The 19,315-nt window shown below is 51.3% G+C and overlaps 1 protein-coding gene across 7 annotated transcripts in view; it reads right to left on the bottom strand.

The window, feature by feature from the left end:
* Positions 1 to 2,678: 2,678 nt before the first annotated feature.
* AAK1 (AP2 associated kinase 1) overlaps positions 2,679 to 19,315 on the bottom strand; it is an 84,092-nt gene continuing 67,455 nt past the window's right edge. For 5 of the 7 annotated variants that reach the window (XM_027669011.1, XM_027669014.1, XM_027669012.1 and 2 more), the window contains one exon: positions 2,679 to 8,397. In XM_027669011.1, coding sequence (XP_027524812.1) covers positions 7,265 to 8,397 — 1,133 coding nt within the window. In that variant the 3' untranslated portion in view covers positions 2,679 to 7,264. Of the gene's footprint in view, positions 8,398 to 14,151; positions 16,203 to 17,738; positions 17,844 to 19,315 lie in introns of those variants that run through there. The other 2 variants (XM_027669017.1, XM_027669015.1) reach the window with 1 other exon arrangement.

Genomic DNA, 19,315 nt, shown 5'->3' with positions numbered 1-19,315 from the left:
AAAACTTTCTTCCTCATATCCAACCTAAACCTGCCCTGGGGCAGCTCCAGGCTGTGCCCTCTTGTCCTACTACTGGTTCCTGGCAGCAGAGCCCGACCCCCCCCCGGCCCCCCCCTCCTGGCAGGGAGCTGCAGAGAGTGAGAAGGTCTCCCCTGAGCCTCCTCCTCTCCAGGCTGAGCCCCCCCAGCTCCCTCAGCTGCTCCTCACAGCACTTGTGCTCCAGTTCCTTCCCCAGCCTCGTTGCCCTTCTCTGCACCTGCTCCAGCCCCTCAACATCCTTCCCAAACTGAGGGCCCAGAGCTGGGCACAGCACTCCAGGGGTGGCCTCCCCAGTGCCCAGGGCAGGGGCACAATCCCTGCCCTGCTCCTGCTGCCACACTATTCCTGAGCCAGGCCAGGCTCCATTGGCCTCTTGCCCCCCTGGGCCCCCCTGGCTCATGTTCAGCTTCCTGTCCATCCCCACTCCCAGCTCCCTTCCTGCCTGGCTGCTCTCCAGCCACTCTGTCCCAGCCCGTGGGGCTGCCGGGGGTTGTTGTGGCCAAAGGGCAGGACCCGGCCCTTGGCCTGGTTGAACCTCATCCCGTTGGAATCAGCCCATGGATCCAGCCTGTCCAGGTCCATCTGCAGAGCCCTCCTGCCCTCCAGCAGATCAACACACCCCCCAACTTGGTGTCATCTGCAAATTTGCTAATGTCCCCCCTGAGCCTCCTTCTCTCCAGGCTGAGCCCCCCCCAGCTCCTTCAGCTGCTCCTGCTGCTCCAGCCCCTTCCCAGCTCCGCTCCCTTCCCTGGACACCTCCAGCCCCTCAGTGTCTCTTGTTGAGGGCCCAGCCCTGGACACAGCCCTGGAGGTGCCTCGGCAGTGCCAGCACAGGGACGGGCACTGCCCTGGGGCTGTGACACCCCATGGCTGGGACAGCCCAGGGGCCATTGGCCTCCTGCCCCCCTGGGCACACCTGGGCTCGTGTTCAGCCTACAGTTGTGTCCTGTTCACAGTCAGCATGTTTGCTAGAAATATAAATACAGAAATATAGACAAATAAATAAAAATATGGAAACCCCCCCCCCAAAAAAAAACCTCCAAAGAACCACCCCCAAGGGTAACAATTATTTCATTAATATTTACTTTTTTCTCAGCCCTGCAGCACGTTCCAGGGGGATGAGGCCCCACGTCCTTGTCCCAGCCCTGAAGGAGCAGCACAGTTACCAACAGTGCTCAGAAACAGCCCCCCCAGCCCCCATTTCACCTCCGAGCCTGGTAACACACAAAAAGCCTTTCCTCCCTCCACTCCCCCCCAGTTCTCACAAGCCATCAAAAATTGCAAATTTACCCCAGTAACATTCCAGACAGGGTGGCTGCAGAGGGAGTTAAGAGGTAACACTTTTATTTTGATCCAAATGCACTTGAAGTGGAAGCTCTTGGTGCAGGGGCCAATGCTCTGGGCCCTTGAGCAAGAAGAAAGAAGAGTCTTCCTGGGGAGGAAGGAGACACCTCCACAATGTCAGCAAATTAAAGAGATCCCAGGTCATGTCTGGGCCATGGCTGCATGGTCTGATTATAGTCCTGCCCATTTTGGACCAGAAAGTCACTTCCATCGGTCCGATGATCGCTGCTGCTTCTCGTACAACTGAAACAGCCTCAAACCCCCACAAAGTTCCCTGAACAAAACCTCAGCCTGTTTCAGTCATTCCTCACTGGATCTGCTGTACCTTGGCAGGAGCTGCACTCACAGAACACACGTTTTCCTGAGCTTTGCCAAAACCTTTTCCTGGATCCTGTCATTCTTCCCCCCATGCACAGCTTGGCTTGGATGTGGCCACGGAGCATTCCCCTCCCAGGTGCTCTCTGGGATGGGTTCACTGTGATCCCTCTTCTGCAGCAGCAGCTCCAGGCTTTGCAGGGTTTTAAATCTCTGGGGTGCAAATTTCACAGCTACTTGTATTTATTTTCTTTCCTGAGCATTACAGGCTACCCAAAACGAACCTTCAACAAATCGACCTCAAATGTGGCTTTTTCAGGGGAACACTGAATTACAGACAACGTTTATGGAGAATGCCATTAATGTGCGTCCATGGATGCATGTTCAAGAGGGGAGAAAATTAAAAAAAGAAAATATGGCAGCTCTGAGAATGAAAAAGCTTCGCTTTCAGCCTTCCCAGGCTCTGCTGTTACCTGGGTGTTACCAGCAGCAGCTGCAGCAGGGCAGAAGGCAGCACAAAGTCTTTCCCAATGGAAATTAAATTAAGCAAAGTCCACTCTGCAAAGCACTACCAAAGCCCCTTTTAAGTCTTGGCAGCTGAATGATCTAGAAAAACCACACATCACCAGCACTCAGAGACTCGACATCTCCCAAGCCCTGGATGTCCAGATGCACCAGCATTAAACCCACTGAGGAGCAGCAGCTCTGCAGGGAGAGCTCAGTTGCTCTGTGCTGTTTGCAGCTGCAGCTCTGCCCTGGATGGGAAGGACTCCCTCTCGATATAAAAATTGGATATAAACTGGAATATCCACTGCTTAAAGCAACAAGATCAGTTTGACTTTACGGCTGCCAGATAAAGCAGCAGGGCCAGACCCTGTTCAGCATCTTGGTAGAAAAAACTCATTAAAGCCCAGATTCTCTGTATCCAGCAAAAATATTTTGCAAGGGGAGGGGATAAGGAATGCACAGAGGAGACAATGTAGTGTCATCAGATAGTGTTTTAATAAAATGTACAGAAGTTTACAAGTCAAACATTTCTTCATGATTACCAGAAACAGATGATCCCACCTGGAGTGCAAAACTTGGCCCCACTGATGTGCCAGGCTGAGGTGGCTCCACGGCCGCTCAGGGACCACACAGAGGGGAAACTCTGCCCGTGGGACACGAGTCAGGTTGTGTGTCACAGTCAGGGGCCCACCGACACTCCCAGCTCCCCTTCCCACTCCACGTGGGAACAAGGGAGCTTCCCTCGCTCCTGGACTGGGTGAGGGTGCTCTACCCACTGCACCCTACACCCAAGTGAGCCCCCTGCCCTCCCACCCCATCCCTGGGAGGGATCAGGAACACTGGATCAACATTATCCCTCCAGCTTCACAGGGAGCATTTCTAGGTGTGTGTGAGGGTATTTACCCATCTACAATGGAAACTACAGGCCGTGGCTTATTTTTAGAAACACTAATGCAGCTGTGATCAGACTTCAGGAATGTGTTTCCCAACTGGACTGAGATTTCACTGTCAGGACACTACTGTAAAAATGCTTTGGAGTCTGTCGGTGTGCTTAAAGGCCTTGATTTAACACCACGAGGAAAACAAACAAACAAACAAAAAACCAACAAAAATTCAACTCCCCAACAGAAGAGTCTTTGGTGGAAGCTGAGTTAAAGTAACCGATTACCACTTTGGAGTGACTGACAGTTCAGCAGCTGAGCAGATCCCACCCAGTTTGCTGCTGTCCCACCGAGGACGCGCTCCGGGATGTGTCACGATGCTCACAGGGGTCGGAGCTCAGCATCACTTCTGTGCTCCAGGCAGAGTGTGCACCCCAGGCTGGGTGTGTGCTGGCTTCAGGAGGCTGAACTGTAAACTTAACACCAGGTGTGACGATGCTGAGCTGGCTGGAGGGAGAGGAGACACGGGGAAAGCCCCCAAAATCCTGCAGAGCCGGGCAGGGCACAGGTCCAGGTCCCCCCACGGCACTGTACCAATGTCATGGCAGTGAGCACAGAGCCAAGCCAACTGCTTGCTCTATTCACACAGAAACTCTGATTAATCACTTTGAAAAGAGACTTGAAGTGCATTGAGGGGGTGAGAACCAAGAACCACTCCCTCTCCCAGCAGGAATCCCAGATTGTCCAAGCGATCCCTGCGAAACCCTCCAACCGTGCACGAGGGCCCAGGGCAGTGAACAGAATTTACTACAGCTTTACTAAAGAGATGAAACCAGTGCTCCTCTTCAGAAAACTCATTTCAAAACACTGCATTGAGGCTGTACTAGTCTTCATCAGGATCACTGGTTGTGTGGCAAACAATTAGCATCATTCTTCCCTGTTTTAACATTACAACAGCAAGCTTCAGAGACTAGAGAAATGAAATTTCCACTTATAACTCATCACGCTGAGGCTGCAGCTGTGGCAGTGCAGGATTAGGAGGAACACAGGCTGGAAATGAGAAGGATATCAGAGTAACAGGCCCTGAAATTGAGTCTTATGACCATAACCAAAAGTCCCATTACTTTATGAGCCACATGCAGAGATACAAACGAGCTGCCTCCACCCCCAGAAGAGATTTAAAACCATTTAAGCACTGGATGTGTCTGGCAGGATTGTGAGCTCTGGGGCACAGTCAGCCTGCAATTTGTGTAAAGTGCTTGAAGGACAAAAAAGCTGCCAAAATGCCAGCTGGAAACTCAGCCTGACCCAACCTAACAGGGCTGGAAATGAGCCCAGACACCCCAGTGCACCTTCCCTTTGTCTGAGCACAGAGGGGACAGGCTAATACTCCTCCAGCCCCAGCTCCGTGGCACCTGGACGTGGCAAGGCCAGAAACTTCACAAAATTATCCAAAAGCAATTTTTCAAGTAAAAATGAAGGGCAGGAAGAACCTGAATGCAGTGAGCAGAGGGAACACCCTGAACCCACCTGGGGTCCAGCAAAGCATCTCCCTGTTCCACAGGTTCATCCTACACTGCCAAGGCCTGGCCTCCCTTCCAGCAGCTTCTGAGTGAATTTAAGAGCTCGAGGCCAAGTGCAGCCTCCTGGCTCAGTGTGGCTTCGACACAGGTTGGTGTTGGGACAAATCTGGGCCCTCACACTCCCCCTCCTTTAATTCACAGTTTGCTGTCACAGTCACTCTCGGGGCCTCTCACTGATCCCATCCAGCAACAACCAACTTGGGGATACAGAGATTTAAAACAAAAAACAAAACCAACCACCTCTTGGGTGTACATTTAAACAGAAAACTAAACAACAAAACATAATAAACAGCCTCAGCTTTGCTGAATAAACATCTCAAGGGAAACCCAGAAACTTCTTTACAGTACTTCTATTTTCAAGAGGTGGTGATGGAGGACAGAAAGCCCCTAAACCACCACTATGCACCAATATTTATTAGCTGTGAGTGCAGCAGAGCAGGGCAGAAGGTTCCCAGCTCCACAAGCTCCACAAGCTCCAGCTGACCTGTTCACCAGGAACTTGTGCAAGCCAACGTGGCCTCCCTGCTTTCCAGTATTCTCCCTCCCCAGCCCAGGGCTCCCAGACCTCAGCCCAAGCATTTCCCTCTCCCTTCCAGGCAAACCCCACGTCCAGCAGAACACCTGGCTCATCTCTTGCAACTGGAGATATTTTGGAGGGGATTCAAATTCAGGGAGGGGAAAGGGAACACTGAGCAGTCGGTGACTCCCACTTGCAGATGCTTTGCAGTCCCCTCCCAGCACTCAGGGATCTTCCATCCACCTGTCCATCCATCCCTCCATCCTCCTGCTGTGTGGCTGGGATGAAAGGTGAGCAGCGAGTCTGCCCCAGACTGTGCAATGTCCTCTTTTCTGCAGCCTTTGCACACATCTTTTCTGTGCCCCCTGTGTTCCTATAACAGTTATTATTTGGACCTCGGACAGAGCCGTGTGCTGGAGGTGGTCTCAGGGTTTTTCGTCTCCAAACTACACCAAAGTCTATTTTCAGCTGCAGCAGCTCCCCAGGGTTTGACTCCAGTGAGCCAGGAGGAGCTACAGCTGATCCTTCCCTCTCTCCAAGGGCCACTACTCGAGGGACACTACTCACAGGACTTGCTCTCTGAGTACAAACACATCAGCAAGTGGACAGGGAGGAACCTGCTCTGCACACAGCCAGTCCTGACCTCAGAGACCAACCCACGGCTCCAACAATTCCCCTGCAAACGTCCAAAGACCACAAACCCACTCATGGGAGACCCCTAAACACAAAGTGTGTCCTTTACCCTCAGCACAAGGCTCCAGCTTGGACTGGGAGCTTGGACTGGGATCCCACAGAGCCCTGATAACCAGGTCTTGGAGAGCCAGTCCACTCTCACAAGCACCTTTGCAGGCCAGAAACAGCAGATCCAGGGCAACTTCTGCAACCAGGCATTTTGGAAAATAAACATGGGAGGTTCCACTCTCCTCTCTGTCCTCCACTAGTGAGCAGAGCAGGGAGCACAGTCTGCTCTGGGCCTGCCCAGTGCCTGCCCGGGGCATTCTGCCTCTGAACACTCTGGCTGCTCACACAGTAAGTACTTGTCCTTCTCTTTGGGACTGGGATAGAAAACATAATACTTCGGAAGGAGAGTGAATGGATTTTGTTTAAGTTCATCCTTAATCAACAGGAAAACAAAAGGCAGAATTTACTCTGAGTCGAGCTCTGCCAGTACAAACCCGTCTAACAGGGCCAAGTCACACCACGTGAGGTACATCAGCACAGCTATGGAGCTGTTTGCATCATAAATTTCCCCCAAAGGTCTATTTTTAATACTGTAAATACACATCTCTCCTTCACCAAGAGCAGATTTCCGGGTCCTACACTTTGGCATAGACCAGACAGGAAATACATGTGTAAAAGTGAAAGCTTTGCCTGATTGTTTGCACAATAATTCGATTTTCCAGCAGCAGGAACAGCCTGATTGCCTCACTGGAGTTCCCAATACTGAAGGCACTGTGAGTCCTTCCCTGACTGGCGTGGCCCCTGCCACATGTCCCACCCCAGGGAGAGCAGAGCCACGGCTCTGCTCCCACCACCCTGCACAGCCTAGCCCCAGAGAGCACTGCAGGGTCTGCCTGGGTGGGCACATCAACCCCCAACACCCACCCAGAGCCACAGCTGCCAGGGCCACACCGCTGCTGAGCAGCAGGAATAGCACTGACAGCAAAGAAGTCACAATAAGCCTTTAACCTGTGAAATCATGTCCTTTCCAGAGCATTAGCAAGTCCTGCTTGACTTGCTCTGTAATTAATAAACCTTTTAATTCATCTTATAATGCATTTCTCTAGCCAGGACCAGAAAATATGGAATACTACTAGTTTGGAAAAGCATCTAAAAAAATAAATGGGGGGAAGACAGTGAGAGGAGGAAGGTGAGAAAGGCTCTGAGGATCCTGAGAGCCAGGCATTGGGACTAACATAACTTAGAACGGTTCCACTACCTATCACTGCGAAGAGAGTTCCGACCAAAAATAATAATTATTTTATACATATATATTGCTGTGTCATTCACTTCGACCCAGAGGTCCGAGGTGCTGTGCGAGGTGTCCCGCAGGAAGCACAGCCCCAGCCCCCAGCACGTTAAGGCTTCTGCTTCCCCGCTTTGGAAGGGAAGGGCGCCGAGGAGAAGGGATCCGCGCCGGGCAGCTCCGTAGTCCTGGAGGACAGCGGGACCACAGAGACAGAGCCCGCTATGGCCTGCCTGTTGGTCTGAGACACCACTTTGTAAGCAGCTATGGGCTTGGCCTCGAGGCCTGGCCCGTCCTCGGGGCTGTAGTGCCGGGAATACTTGGACAGGGATTGCGGACGGAAAGGCTGGTTCCCTTGGGCACCCAGCGCGGCGTCCGGGGGCAGCGCGGGGCCTTGGCTCCTCTCCCCAGCCACGTCCCCCTGCTCCGGCAGCCCTCCTTTAGCAGGGATGCTCTCCTGGGCCTCCACAGCTCTCCCGGAGCAGGGATGGAGGCTGCCTGGCTGAGGGAACCCGGCAGGAGGATACTGAGACCTCGCCGAGGCCGCGACCCCGTGCGCCGCCGAATCCAGGCTGGGGAACAGCGGGAGAGCTCGGCCATCGCCCCCCTGGCTGAGGAAAACAGGTGCTGGGAACGGCTCCTTATGGGAAGTCAACTCTTCCATGCTTTTCTTCTTAGTGAAAGGGGCTCTCAGAAACACATCTGCTTCTTCTGGATGTCGCAGAGCCGCATTGCCCTTGGAGAGAAAAGGAGCTTTGGTAAAGACATCCCCCTCATCCGGCACTTTCCTGGAGCTTCGGAAAGGAGCCGTGGCAAAAACATCCGGTTCGTTAAAAGCCTCCCCGGTGTGCGACTGGAAGGCTGGGAACAGCATCTCCCCTGCTCTGGACTGGGAGTGGGGATCTCCCTTGGAGGCCTCGTGCCTCTCCCTGGGCACAGGCTGCAGGAACCCTGGGCAGAGCTTGCATGTCTCCTCTTCCTCTTCCGAATCCATCAGTAAAGGCCTGGACCCGCTGCAATCCAGAATATCTCCCTCATGGTCTGTCCCCTCTCCTTCACTGCTGTAGAAGGAGCTGTTGCTTGAAGGACCATCTCTGGCTAAATATTCCGACTCCAAGCTGTGCTGCACTTTCACCTCCAGCATCTTGGACTGACCCTTGTACAAAGCGAGTCCGTCACTGCCAGAATCTCCTTTACAGAGCTCAAGAGCTACAGCTGGGAACACGCCTGGATCCCTCTGCAGACCTACAAACACAAGAGAAGAGTGTTACTCAACCAGCTCCACGCTCTTGGTCATCAGTCAGCATGAGAGGTACTTATGACACAAGAACATCACACTGTTCAGATGGAAACCACCACCACGCATGGAAAATGGGCGGGAGAGGGAGGGAAACCAATGGAACTAAAAATGCCAGGGAAGGTGTTTACGACACACGAGCTGACACACAACTAACCCAGCCTGGGGACACACAGGCACCACTGCTCAGAGGTGGAGGATGTCTGACACACGCAGGGGGCACACGCAGCACTCTCAGCACCACCCCACAGGTCTCCTCTCCCTCCCACCCGCGACGACGACACCACGGCAGAGGGTTCACGTCCCAACACTGCTGCCCAGAGCGAAGCTCCAGCAGACAGACAAGTTCTGTCACTGCCTGCTGCCCTGCTGGCTGCCCTCTGAGCACAGCCACCGCTCGGCACAGCCTCTGTTCCTGTGAGCCAGCCCATGGATACATGGAATTACACTCGGGCTTGGAAAATACACAGGAATGCCCCTCAATCTGCTAAAATAACATGGCCCTTTCAAAGACTGAAGGTCAGCCTACAGCTTTTAGTGAATCCTGGTAACTGCAGCAGCAGCATTTTAAACTACTGCCAGAGCAACCATTTTTAAACATCCGTACCCTGACTTTAAATCAAGGATCATGACTACAATGACCCGGCTTGTTTCTGGATTTGATAACAAGACAGTGCAGGGAGAGGCTGCCCTGCCCTTCTCCAGGGTTGGTTTTGCCTCACGACTCACACAGACAGAACAGAAGATCTCTTACCTTCACAGAACTACTGGCAGGTTGGGAGTGTGTCATTGGACTCATGTTAGCAAGAGGACAGGAAAAAATCACATGAAAACTAAGCAGTAGGAATTGCAGGAAGAACAGGAGGGTGAGGAAGCTGGTTGGTGCCCACGGACAGCGGGGCACTAACCCACACACCCTGCTGTGCCAGAGCAGCCTCCTCACCCAGGGGAAGCTCTGCCCAGGTCAGTCATTCATGTTTGCACACCCATCACAGCCCTCAGGGCACTGCTCCATGAGCCATGGACACACACAGGTTATCCCCTTCTCCAGCACCTCTCACAATTAAAGACACAGCAGGCGTTCATTAGGCATCAAAACCGGTATTTATTGGGAAACTCTTCACTTGGATACATGACACTGCTAAATAAAGACAGTGCAGATATGTGAACATTTGACCAGTTGCTCTACAAAAACACCCTCTGTCTTTCCTGAAGCCTCCGTTGTTGCACTATTTTCCCCTGAGATGCCACCCTTGGATCACAGGAACACACAGCCCCAGTGGGGGTGGGTACACACTGCCCAGGTGTTACTGGCACATTCTGGGCACACAGGCTGAGGCAGAGCAAGAGCAGCTGCCACATCACACAAATGCCTCCGAATTCCCCATGAACTGCAGATTAAGGAACCAAGGGAAAAAGGCATTTACCGTAGAGAATATGATGCCAGTGCAAACCAAGGCCCACTCTGCACAAGAACAGCACAAACACACCGTTTGGTCGGTGTTCCCTGCCTGGCCACGTGTGTCAGCAGGTGCCTGTGCCCACCTAAGCCAGGACGTGTGGGACAGAGAGGGTGGCAGGATCTCAGCCCTGCTCAGGGCAGGAGCAGCTCATCTCTGAATGGGAGGCACCGGACGAGAGGCAGAACACTCTACTTCAGGAAAAATGGCTTTTCCAATGCTCTCTCTGCCCATCCTAAGAGAGAAGGGCATCGAATGCCCAAAGGCTGTTTTCTCCCTTGCCAAGGCCAGTGCAGGAGCTGTAAGTTACTCTGGGAGATAAAACCTAAGTGATGCCTCAGCAGGAGCCATTTCAGTCAGAGCTGCTGGGCAACACCACAAGGGAAGGGCCCTGGTAATTTGAACACAACAACAATGGGCACAGAGATGGTAAAGTGTTACCTGAGAGTTTGGGAATTCGCCAGCAGGACCAGAGCACCAACTGCACTGCCAGGGTCTGTGTCTCTGATCCTGAACAAGGGAGACCTGGTGCTTCCAGACCCCTCCCACTGTAACCAATCTCAGCAGCTTCCTTCCCACATTCCTTGGTTCCCTCAGCATTTCCTTTGGCAGAAAGCAAAGGAATGGTCCCAGAGGGAGCTATAGCAGCATCCCTACAACAAGGAAGACATCATCACACCAGTGTTTTACCTCAGCAAACTGTGTGTGTGGCTCAGACACCTCTGACAGCTGCTGATGCCATCTGGTAAAAAAGGCTCTGAGCTAATGCTGGCACTGAAATCACCATCAAACCCAACCCTGCCGTGGGAAGGGCAGGACAGAGATAACAAGACCAGGCCAGTGCTTCCCATAAGCAGCCACAACTATGGGTCTTGCAGACCATCATTCCAGAGGCTCCTGTCCCTGACTCTCAGGACAACAGGGAATTCTGGATGCTCCAGCAGGGCTGAGATCACAGACCAGGGGGGCTGAGGTGCTCCAGGGACAGCTCCCCATGGAAAGGCCTGGATGGCCAAAACAGACACTGTTGTTCTGTGTTACAGGGCAGGACAGAAGGGGTCACTGCACGACCTGGTGACAGCGACAGTGAACCCAAGTCTAAATCTCATCAGACTAAGGCAGTGCCTTTTGGTCCCCCCTGTCCCCCCTCCATGGGGACTGGGCCCTGTTCACACTGTACAAGGGGCCTGAAAAGAACCAGGCCTGGATCTCTTGGGCCAACACACAAAGCACCACAACCCCTCATGCAGAGATGTCCCTTTGGCAGAGGCAGCATTTCCCAACATCTGCCTACCCTGAGCCAGGCTCCTTCACTGGGAAGCTCCTTGTCTGTCCCCTCCTCCTCCAGACTCCCGAGGTCTGGGTGTTCCTCCATGGGGAAGCATCCCTCAGATTTTCCTTAGTGCTCAGGTTTAAGGACTGCACACTGCAAACAGCCACAAGCTTTACAACAGCAAATCTTAACAGAAGCTGGAGCTTACAGATGAGGTTTCTTCCTGCCCCTGTACAACACTGGTGTATAATATTTTATTCCAGGGTCAGATATAGGTAGTAAAGAAAATTCCAAACTATACTCAAGCTCTCTTTCCTCAGGGAGAACCTTAAAAATAAACCCACTTATCACTCAGTACTCCAGAAATACACCCTTTGTGTATCCAGACAGCAACCTGAAGAAAAGGCCATCCCCAGGTTACAGCCCTGACACTTGGACTTTCCCCAGCTTCCAAGGAAAACAGTGCCTTGAAGTGGGAGACTACTGAAATAACCAAGAGCAAAATTAGAAAATATTTACTCCCTGAAGCAGAGCAGTCACCACAGTGATGAGGACCTCACTTCTGGAGCAGAGTCCAAAACAAAGCCAGGGGAGACAGAAAACTCTCCTGATTTCAAGCCCAAGTCAGGAAGGTCTCAGCAGTAACTGCAGCTAAAGATCAGCAGAATTACCAGTGTGCAGGATTAGTAGTTTGGCACTTAAAAAGGGTCAAAAAGCTTCTCCTTGCTTTGTTCTTGCACAGTGGAGTCTTTCGTTGCATCCCAATTCCTAGAAGCAATCTCCTTAAAGGCAATACAGAACCACCCCCAGGCAGCAGTTCCACAGGAGGTGCCACAGCAGGGCACCAGGTCAATGTCACCTGTGTCACTGCCCAGTGCAGACAGAACTCCCTGTTTCTGCCCAAAGCCACTGCACAGGGGGAGACCTGGAGGCAGAGCCAGGGCCTGCAGCTCCCAAGAGAAGGAATTTAATGCCCTAGTTTGGGCACTCATGTACAGCCACCTGCACCATGACAGTGAGACCAGGCAGGAGCTAAACCAAGCCCAAACCCCACATTCCAGCAGTTCCCAAACTAACACCCTGGACACCAAGAGCATCCTTGTGCTCCCCCCTCACTGGGCTGTGCCCAAACCAGGAGTTATGGACACGAGTCCTCTTTAAGGTACAGGCAATGACCCGCTAAGGAAAACACAAGGCGAGTTCCATGGGGTGAACGTCCCTCCTGTGCCAGGCAGGAGCACGAGTCCCACAGCAGGGATGTCCCTGGAGCAGCCCACCCTTCCTCCTGGGAACAGCAGGATCTGGAGCCTGGACCAGGGCTCGTCCCAGCACAGACAGGGACTGCACAGGAGCAACAAATAAATACAAGAAACCCTTTTTTAATTCCCCCCCCCAGGTCTGTGTTTCCTGCTGGAGGGCAGCAGCTGAGTGTGCAGTGCCCACACACCTCAGCACAGAGACAGGGGACCCACCTCGCCCGACTGCCATGACCCAGCTGAGCATCAGCCTCAGTCACCAGAGCACTGCTCATGTCCCAGCTCTGCCTCCCCCACAGCAGCTGCTCCCCAGCTCCGACTGATTCCCAGGGGAGCTCCTGACCTAGAGAAGTTGGGCTGAACTTCCACATGCCCTCACTTCAGCTGCTGCAGCTGCAGCACACGGGGCACCCGATGGCATTTCCTGTAGTTCCCCTTCCACAAGCTCCACATTTCACCTTTGCTTGGATACCCCAAAAGCTGCTGAACTCTGCCCCTGCTCTGAATCACACCTGAACTTTCACAATAACAAATTTAAAAAAAAAAATCAATTTTCAAAGCAGGTGTTTTTGGACAGCCACTGGAGGGAACACCCTGCAAGCTTCCAGGCCAAAGGACACCTTCGTTGTTCCTTTGCAAGAAGCCCCCACTAAAAATAACTTTGCTCTGCACAGATTGGCTCAAGCTGCCCTTCATCTGCAGTGAGTGGGCTGGAGGATGATGCAGGTTTGCCACAAAGCCAACAGTGCCAAGATTGTCCCCCCAGCCCAGACTGTCCCAGCTGCTGGCACAGCACCCGCTGCCCTGGCCAAGGAGGGCCCACGGGACCCCAGGAAGACTTTGACAGTCCAAACCCAGGAAGCTGCACCTTCTGGTTTGGGATTGATGCTCCCAACACAGTGGGTATTGTCACAAACAACACAATTGGCTGATCTCTGAACTGTGGGGTGACACTTGTGCCCATCTGTTGAAAGGTGAACCAGAAGGTTTCCAAAGGCAGGGGCTCTTCTCAGCCCACGTCCTCCCCGAACAACCAAGAACCAATACTGAAATTCCAGCTACTCTCTGAACATTTCCCACCCAATCCCAGTTTGTTCTTGCACCCATAGCGCAGCCTTGACGGGAAGGGAAATGGCTCCATGTCCTGTGGTTGTTTGCAGTTCCCTGCCAGGAGGATCCACCAGAACAGTCAATGCCACCACTGCAAGCCCCAGAGCCCTCTGTCATCCCAACACTCAGGAACAGCACCGGGCAGAGAGGAGAACACTCTGCTGGGATCTCACTGACTGTAGGTTTGTGCCATGTTACCTAACACCTCCTGACCCCACAACCCTTCAAAGGGGACAGAAACATCTCCCTCAGCTTCAAACAAGGCTCCAACCAAGCTCCAACAGCCTCACTCTGACACCACCTGGGCAGCACCAGGTACCACAAGGACACGGGGGAGGTTCAGTCTGTCCCCCCCCAGCAGCAGCTTCCACTCAGACTCCCCAGCTCTGAGCAGCACCAACACCAGCCAGTGCCTGTAGGACAGTCACAGTTTCTGGAGTTTAAAATGAATCCCCAATCTCCACTCATCTCATCTCTCATCTCCCATTCGCTCTGCAAACACGTGGTGAGGATTTGCTGATGAAGGAGGTCTAAGAACAGACATCTCTAAAGTATCATACTTCCACCCACACCCACGAACAGCTACTTGAAAAAGCAATAAAATAAACATTCACATCTGCTTATTTAATAGCATTATTAACAACCCAGTGCATTTGTCATTTTTTTCCAGAACCCTTGAACAAGCGCCATTAGATTTAAAATCTTAAACATTCTTTAAAAGTACTTTAATTCACAGAAATCTTTGTTTCTAATATACAGTAGATGGTTACTTTTTAAAATCCATTCTCTTTTCATATAATCTCAGTATCTGACTATACAATAACTTTCTATCTATAGCGTCTTCATGTTTTCCAGTCCAGCTTGCCTGTGCTTTAGGAATATAAAACAAAAAAATAATAAAGTTCTATCCACAATTTTACTAAGGTCATTTCCATAGTTCTCATGTAAAGCTTCTCTTGGAAAGTGCAGTATACACATGTAATGATACAACACACTTAAGCAATACTTTTATTATTAAGTGTAGGTTTTAAAAGAAGAGTAATGTAGAGACACAACCGATGGGAGATCTATGTACAGAACTGGTTAAACGGAGTGTTGGGGGGATGGAGAGAGGAAAAGGAGGAGTCACAAACTTGGGTCTCTTCCCTTCTCAGCGAGGTCAGCACAGACATTCAGTCGCTCGAACTTTCGCACGTGGGAACTGCACTGTTACTAATACAGCTACAAACACAGACACGGGGAGAGCAGGAAGCTGGGAGAGTCCACTACAGAGGGAGGGACAGTCCTTCTGGGCAGAGAGAGCTCTCAAACACAAGATAGAAATTCCGCACTTCGGGATAAGCCAAGGAAAACGAGGTGAGCGTATCCAGCAAAGTTGACCAACTAAGCATGTGGAGGGAAAAGAAAAGGGAAACCCCATCGAGCTGTAGCAGCACTGATTTCAAACCACCTGAACCAAGTGCATGCGTGTTCACAGAGACCGGGGAGAAGGGCCCACAGGAACCTCTGCTACTGAAACAATGGGTCCAGACTGACCCGGGTGCACCACAGCAGTCACGGGAGAAAGGGGAACCCAGAACAGATACCAGAGGCTGGACCAAAACCGGGATTGAAAACGGACAAAACGACCGCAGGACAATTTGTTTCATACACAATTTACAGTAGGTCAGGGGGATTTTTTTCTTTCCAGTCAAACACAGAAATCACAAAAAATACATCTGCTGCTGCCACAGTGCCCTTTTCACCCAAAAAAAAGGTCAACAAAATGCCAGTCACAGCCATACTCACATGGATTTGGTTCAAAACCTTGTTACGTTTCACCTAGGGTCATGTCTGCAGCTTTAACAATCTGGTTTTTTTCCTTTTTTTCTTTTCTCTTTTTTTCCTTTTTCCTGGTTTTCCCTCCCCCAGGAAGTGCAGTTCATTCCCGAGCAGGATTGTTAAACAGCAAACCATGGGCTGGGGGCAGCTGGAAAACTCTTCATCTGCACCATCACCAGAGTATGGGCTGGGCTGTTTCAGAGGAACTCGGGGCTTCCTCCTCCTCTGAAGCCAATTCAGAGCCATGAGCTCTCCTGACCTGGATCCTGCAGGTGAGGGACGTCCCCACCACTGTCCCCCGGCCCCTTCCTCCTGCCCATCCAGGGAAAACAGGGACAAGCCCAGACCCAAAAGCACAAAGCAGAGGTTGACCCACACCGTGACCCCCTGCTCTGGGCAGGGGAGGCTCTTGCAGGCAGGGTCCCAGAGCAGCTGCTGTTCCCTGCTCCCCACGGTGCTCCCTGCACACGGGCTACGGGGAGGAGCAGAGGAACCAGAGCAGGCGTTCAGAGCTTTAGGGAGGACAGGCTGCCTGGAGAACTGAGACAGAATCCTTCCCAGACCATGGGAAGACACGAGAAAGGTGGGTGACTGTCTCCTGTTGGCAGATTTTTCTTTTAATAAAGAAAAAAAAAAAAAGAGCAAAGCCCCAAAGAAGCACAACGGGAGGAAACTCTTCTGGCAACGGGACGGAGGGTTGGGTACGGGACAGAAACTGCGGCTGCTACTGTGCCACTGCTACAGGTCTATGAGCTGATCCACCAGCAGTAAAGACCTGGCTATGTTGGGAAGACTGGACTCAGAGCTTCCACTGTTGTTTCTAGAATGCCCACCTGAAAGTGTGAGAGATAGGAATTCAGTATTGAACAGGACACACACACACGACAGTTTCAGAAGTTCAAGATCAAGCAAGAAAGAAAAAAGTCAAAGCAAAACAGAAAATTTGCTCAAGCCCTTCTCATTACTATCACAACAGCAACAACAGCCCCTCCTTGCTCTTCCACCCTCTCCCCCCAAACCAACCAGCACAGCAGCCAACAAATCCCTACAAACACCAGCTCCTTCCCCAAGGTTTATCCAGGCTGCAGAATCCTGTCCTTACTAAAGGGTCACTAAAGCAATTACAAGGACTCCCACAACCTAAAGACAGTTCAGAGTTTTAAATCTTGAAATTTAGTTGCTATTTTAAGAGCATCTTTGGTTTGCAGCTGCTTCCAGGAGAGCTGAGCTCTCATCGGGCTTTCTGTAACTGGGACCTGGACACATAAGGAAAAGATCCCAGAACAGGTAGAGTTGGAAGGGACCTTAAAGACCATCTGGTTCCAACCCCTCAAGATGCTTCTCTGTACTCAAGGCAGCTTATCCTGGCCCAGATCTGGGAGAAATCTCCTCTGACTTCCAGCAGGAGCAGGGTTTGTAATGTCTGAACTATGTCTAACGAGTCTTTGAAAGCCAACACTGGTGCAGAGCAGGGGCACAGCACATTCCTGCTGGGACCAGAAGTGGGAGCTAAGGAAGTCAAAAAGTTCTGTGATCAAACTGAGGGAAAAAAAAAAAAAGAAGAGCCCTGTCTTTAAACCTCCACCAGTAAATCAGAAGCTGTAATCAAAACTTTTCAACAATGTGACCGCAGAGACAGGACCCGCTTCACTGAGCAGGCTGTGAAACAGTGCCTGATTCTGTCCCTGAAGAGCTAAAAACATAGTACTGCTGTGGCTTTAAGCCAAAAGTACTGCTGCTCCTCCATAGCCCTGTGTGAGGCTGGAAGTGCTGGCCAAGAGCTCCTCAACTGAGGGGACACCATGGTCTGAAGTCCCACAGACTCTCCTGCTCAGAGCCCTTCAAAGGAGGTGGGGACCATCAACCAAACCTCACACTCAGTTCCCACAAGCACCTTTGAAAAAGCCCCAATTTCAGCAGGAGTTTGGGGATTATAAAGGATCATTATCATCATCATCATCATCCCGGTTTGTTGTTCCTCATGCCAAGCTCACTCAAAAGCCAAAGCATCTCCTTTATTGGCCTGGACAGCAAATGGGAACGTGGGAGAGCAGAGTTCTCCCAGCACCTCAGCCAGAGGTGTCTGTGCTCTCCTGGCAGGCTGGGAGCAATGACCTCATGGGATCTGAAATCCTTGCACTTCTTATCTTTTTGGACATGGAATCCTCTCCCAAACAGAGAACCTACAGAAACTTCAAGGCCAGTGTATCTCAGAGACAGACTAAGCTCTCTAAATACCACACTGATGTATCTACAGTTTAGGGTTTGGACTAGTCACACCTGCTGCAGCACCACTGCCCCAGAACTAATTTATATGTTCACTGTTTTCCTTTTCTCCTTCCCTTTTTCACCCCCACATCCTGGCTTACCTTGTGAATTTTTGGATATCAACACTGGAATTGGGTCAAACTCATCTTCTGTCACTTTTTCAGAGCCCTCAGGAGCATCAAAGCCTGATATCAGGTTAGTATCTTCTGCAGCATAGAAGAGAAAGAGAGTAAAGAAGCAAAGACAGCAGAGAGGCTGGTTAGCATTGCCAGGAAAGGTTAGAACATCTCTATGTTTTCAGAGACAGGGTTTAGAAGTAGGAGTTTCATTTAAAAGGTGAAATAAGTTGGTAAGTCTGGGTAAGAAGGTGGAGAGCCAATTAAATACAGAAGTAGATGGGATAAAACCAAACCAAATGAAGCAAGCCAAGTCACAAGAGCCAGAACAAAATCTGGCCAGTCTGAAGGCTCAGCTGGAGAGTTCAGAGCTGTGGCAGAGGCCTGGGGTTAAACTCCCAAGGACTGAAGGTGTTCTTTGCCATTAGCATGGTCTGAGAGCACAGTCTGGCTCCTGGCTCCCAGCTCTCAAGCACAGGGAGAGGAAAAGGGCTGGGGAAAAAAAGAACACAGAGAAGAAATTCCCATCATCTCTGAGACAAACCCATGAGCATTCACCCACGGCACTAAAACAGCAAGTGAACATGAAGTCAGATTTCCAAGGAGTTTACACACCTGAAAATGTAACCAGATTTAAAGGCCCCTCAAGCAGCTCTGGGAGATAAATCCACTGATTTCAAACCATGTCAGCCACAGCTCCACACTTGGTGGGAGGAACTTTCAACCATCTCCAGAGGAGATGAAACATTTATCCACCTTATCAGGCAATTATGTACCTTCAGAGGCTCCCTCACTCACTGTGCATCACTGTCACTTCAGACACCTAAAACACCTTCCAAAATCTGCTCCTCAATTCCTACGTGAAAAGCCCAGCAAGGACATGCACAAGCTGATGGTTCCTGTTTTCACAAAACAGGAACGTTCCTGTTGGACTCCTACTGGGGAAAAAAAGCTCTTTACCCACAGCTGACAAAGATGTTAACAGGTTTGGGGTTGGCTAATGCAAAAAACCACTTGTGGAACTACACTGTGCTCTGGAGGATCACATCCAGGAAGGACAAACCTCAGATCATAGATTCAGTTAGGCTGGAGAAGACCTCAAGTCCAACCTATGACTGAACACCACATCCTAACCAGACCATGGCACTGAGTGCCATGTCCAGCCCTTCCTTAAAATGTTCCAGGAGAGCAGTGCCAAGAGTCAAACACACAAAGGTGCTTCATCCTAATGGGAAGTCTCATCTTGTCATCACTCTGTCCCTGGAGAGATTTGTTTGTGGCTCTTCCCAACCTACCCAGAAGCCTCTGCAAGCATCCCTTTTCCAGGGCATTTACACCCCCAGCTGCTCCCAGCCCCAGAGGTGCTGCACAAGGTGCTGAAGGAGCACACAGAATCATCGAATCAGCTGGGGTGGAAGGGACCTCCAAGATCATCAAGTCCAACCCTTGATCCACTGCCACTGTGGTTCCCAGCCCATGGCACTGATGCCACATCCAGTCTCTTTTTAAAAACCTCCAGGGATGGAGAATCCACCCCTTCCCTGGGCAGCCCATTCCAATGG

This window comes from Corapipo altera, unplaced genomic scaffold (genome assembly GCF_003945725.1).
Source record: "Corapipo altera isolate COAL_440 unplaced genomic scaffold, ASM394572v1 61016, whole genome shotgun sequence".
In the NCBI taxonomy this organism is placed as follows: domain Eukaryota; kingdom Metazoa; phylum Chordata; class Aves; order Passeriformes; family Pipridae; genus Corapipo; species Corapipo altera.
This window is presented reverse-complemented; position numbering and strand designations above follow the sequence as displayed.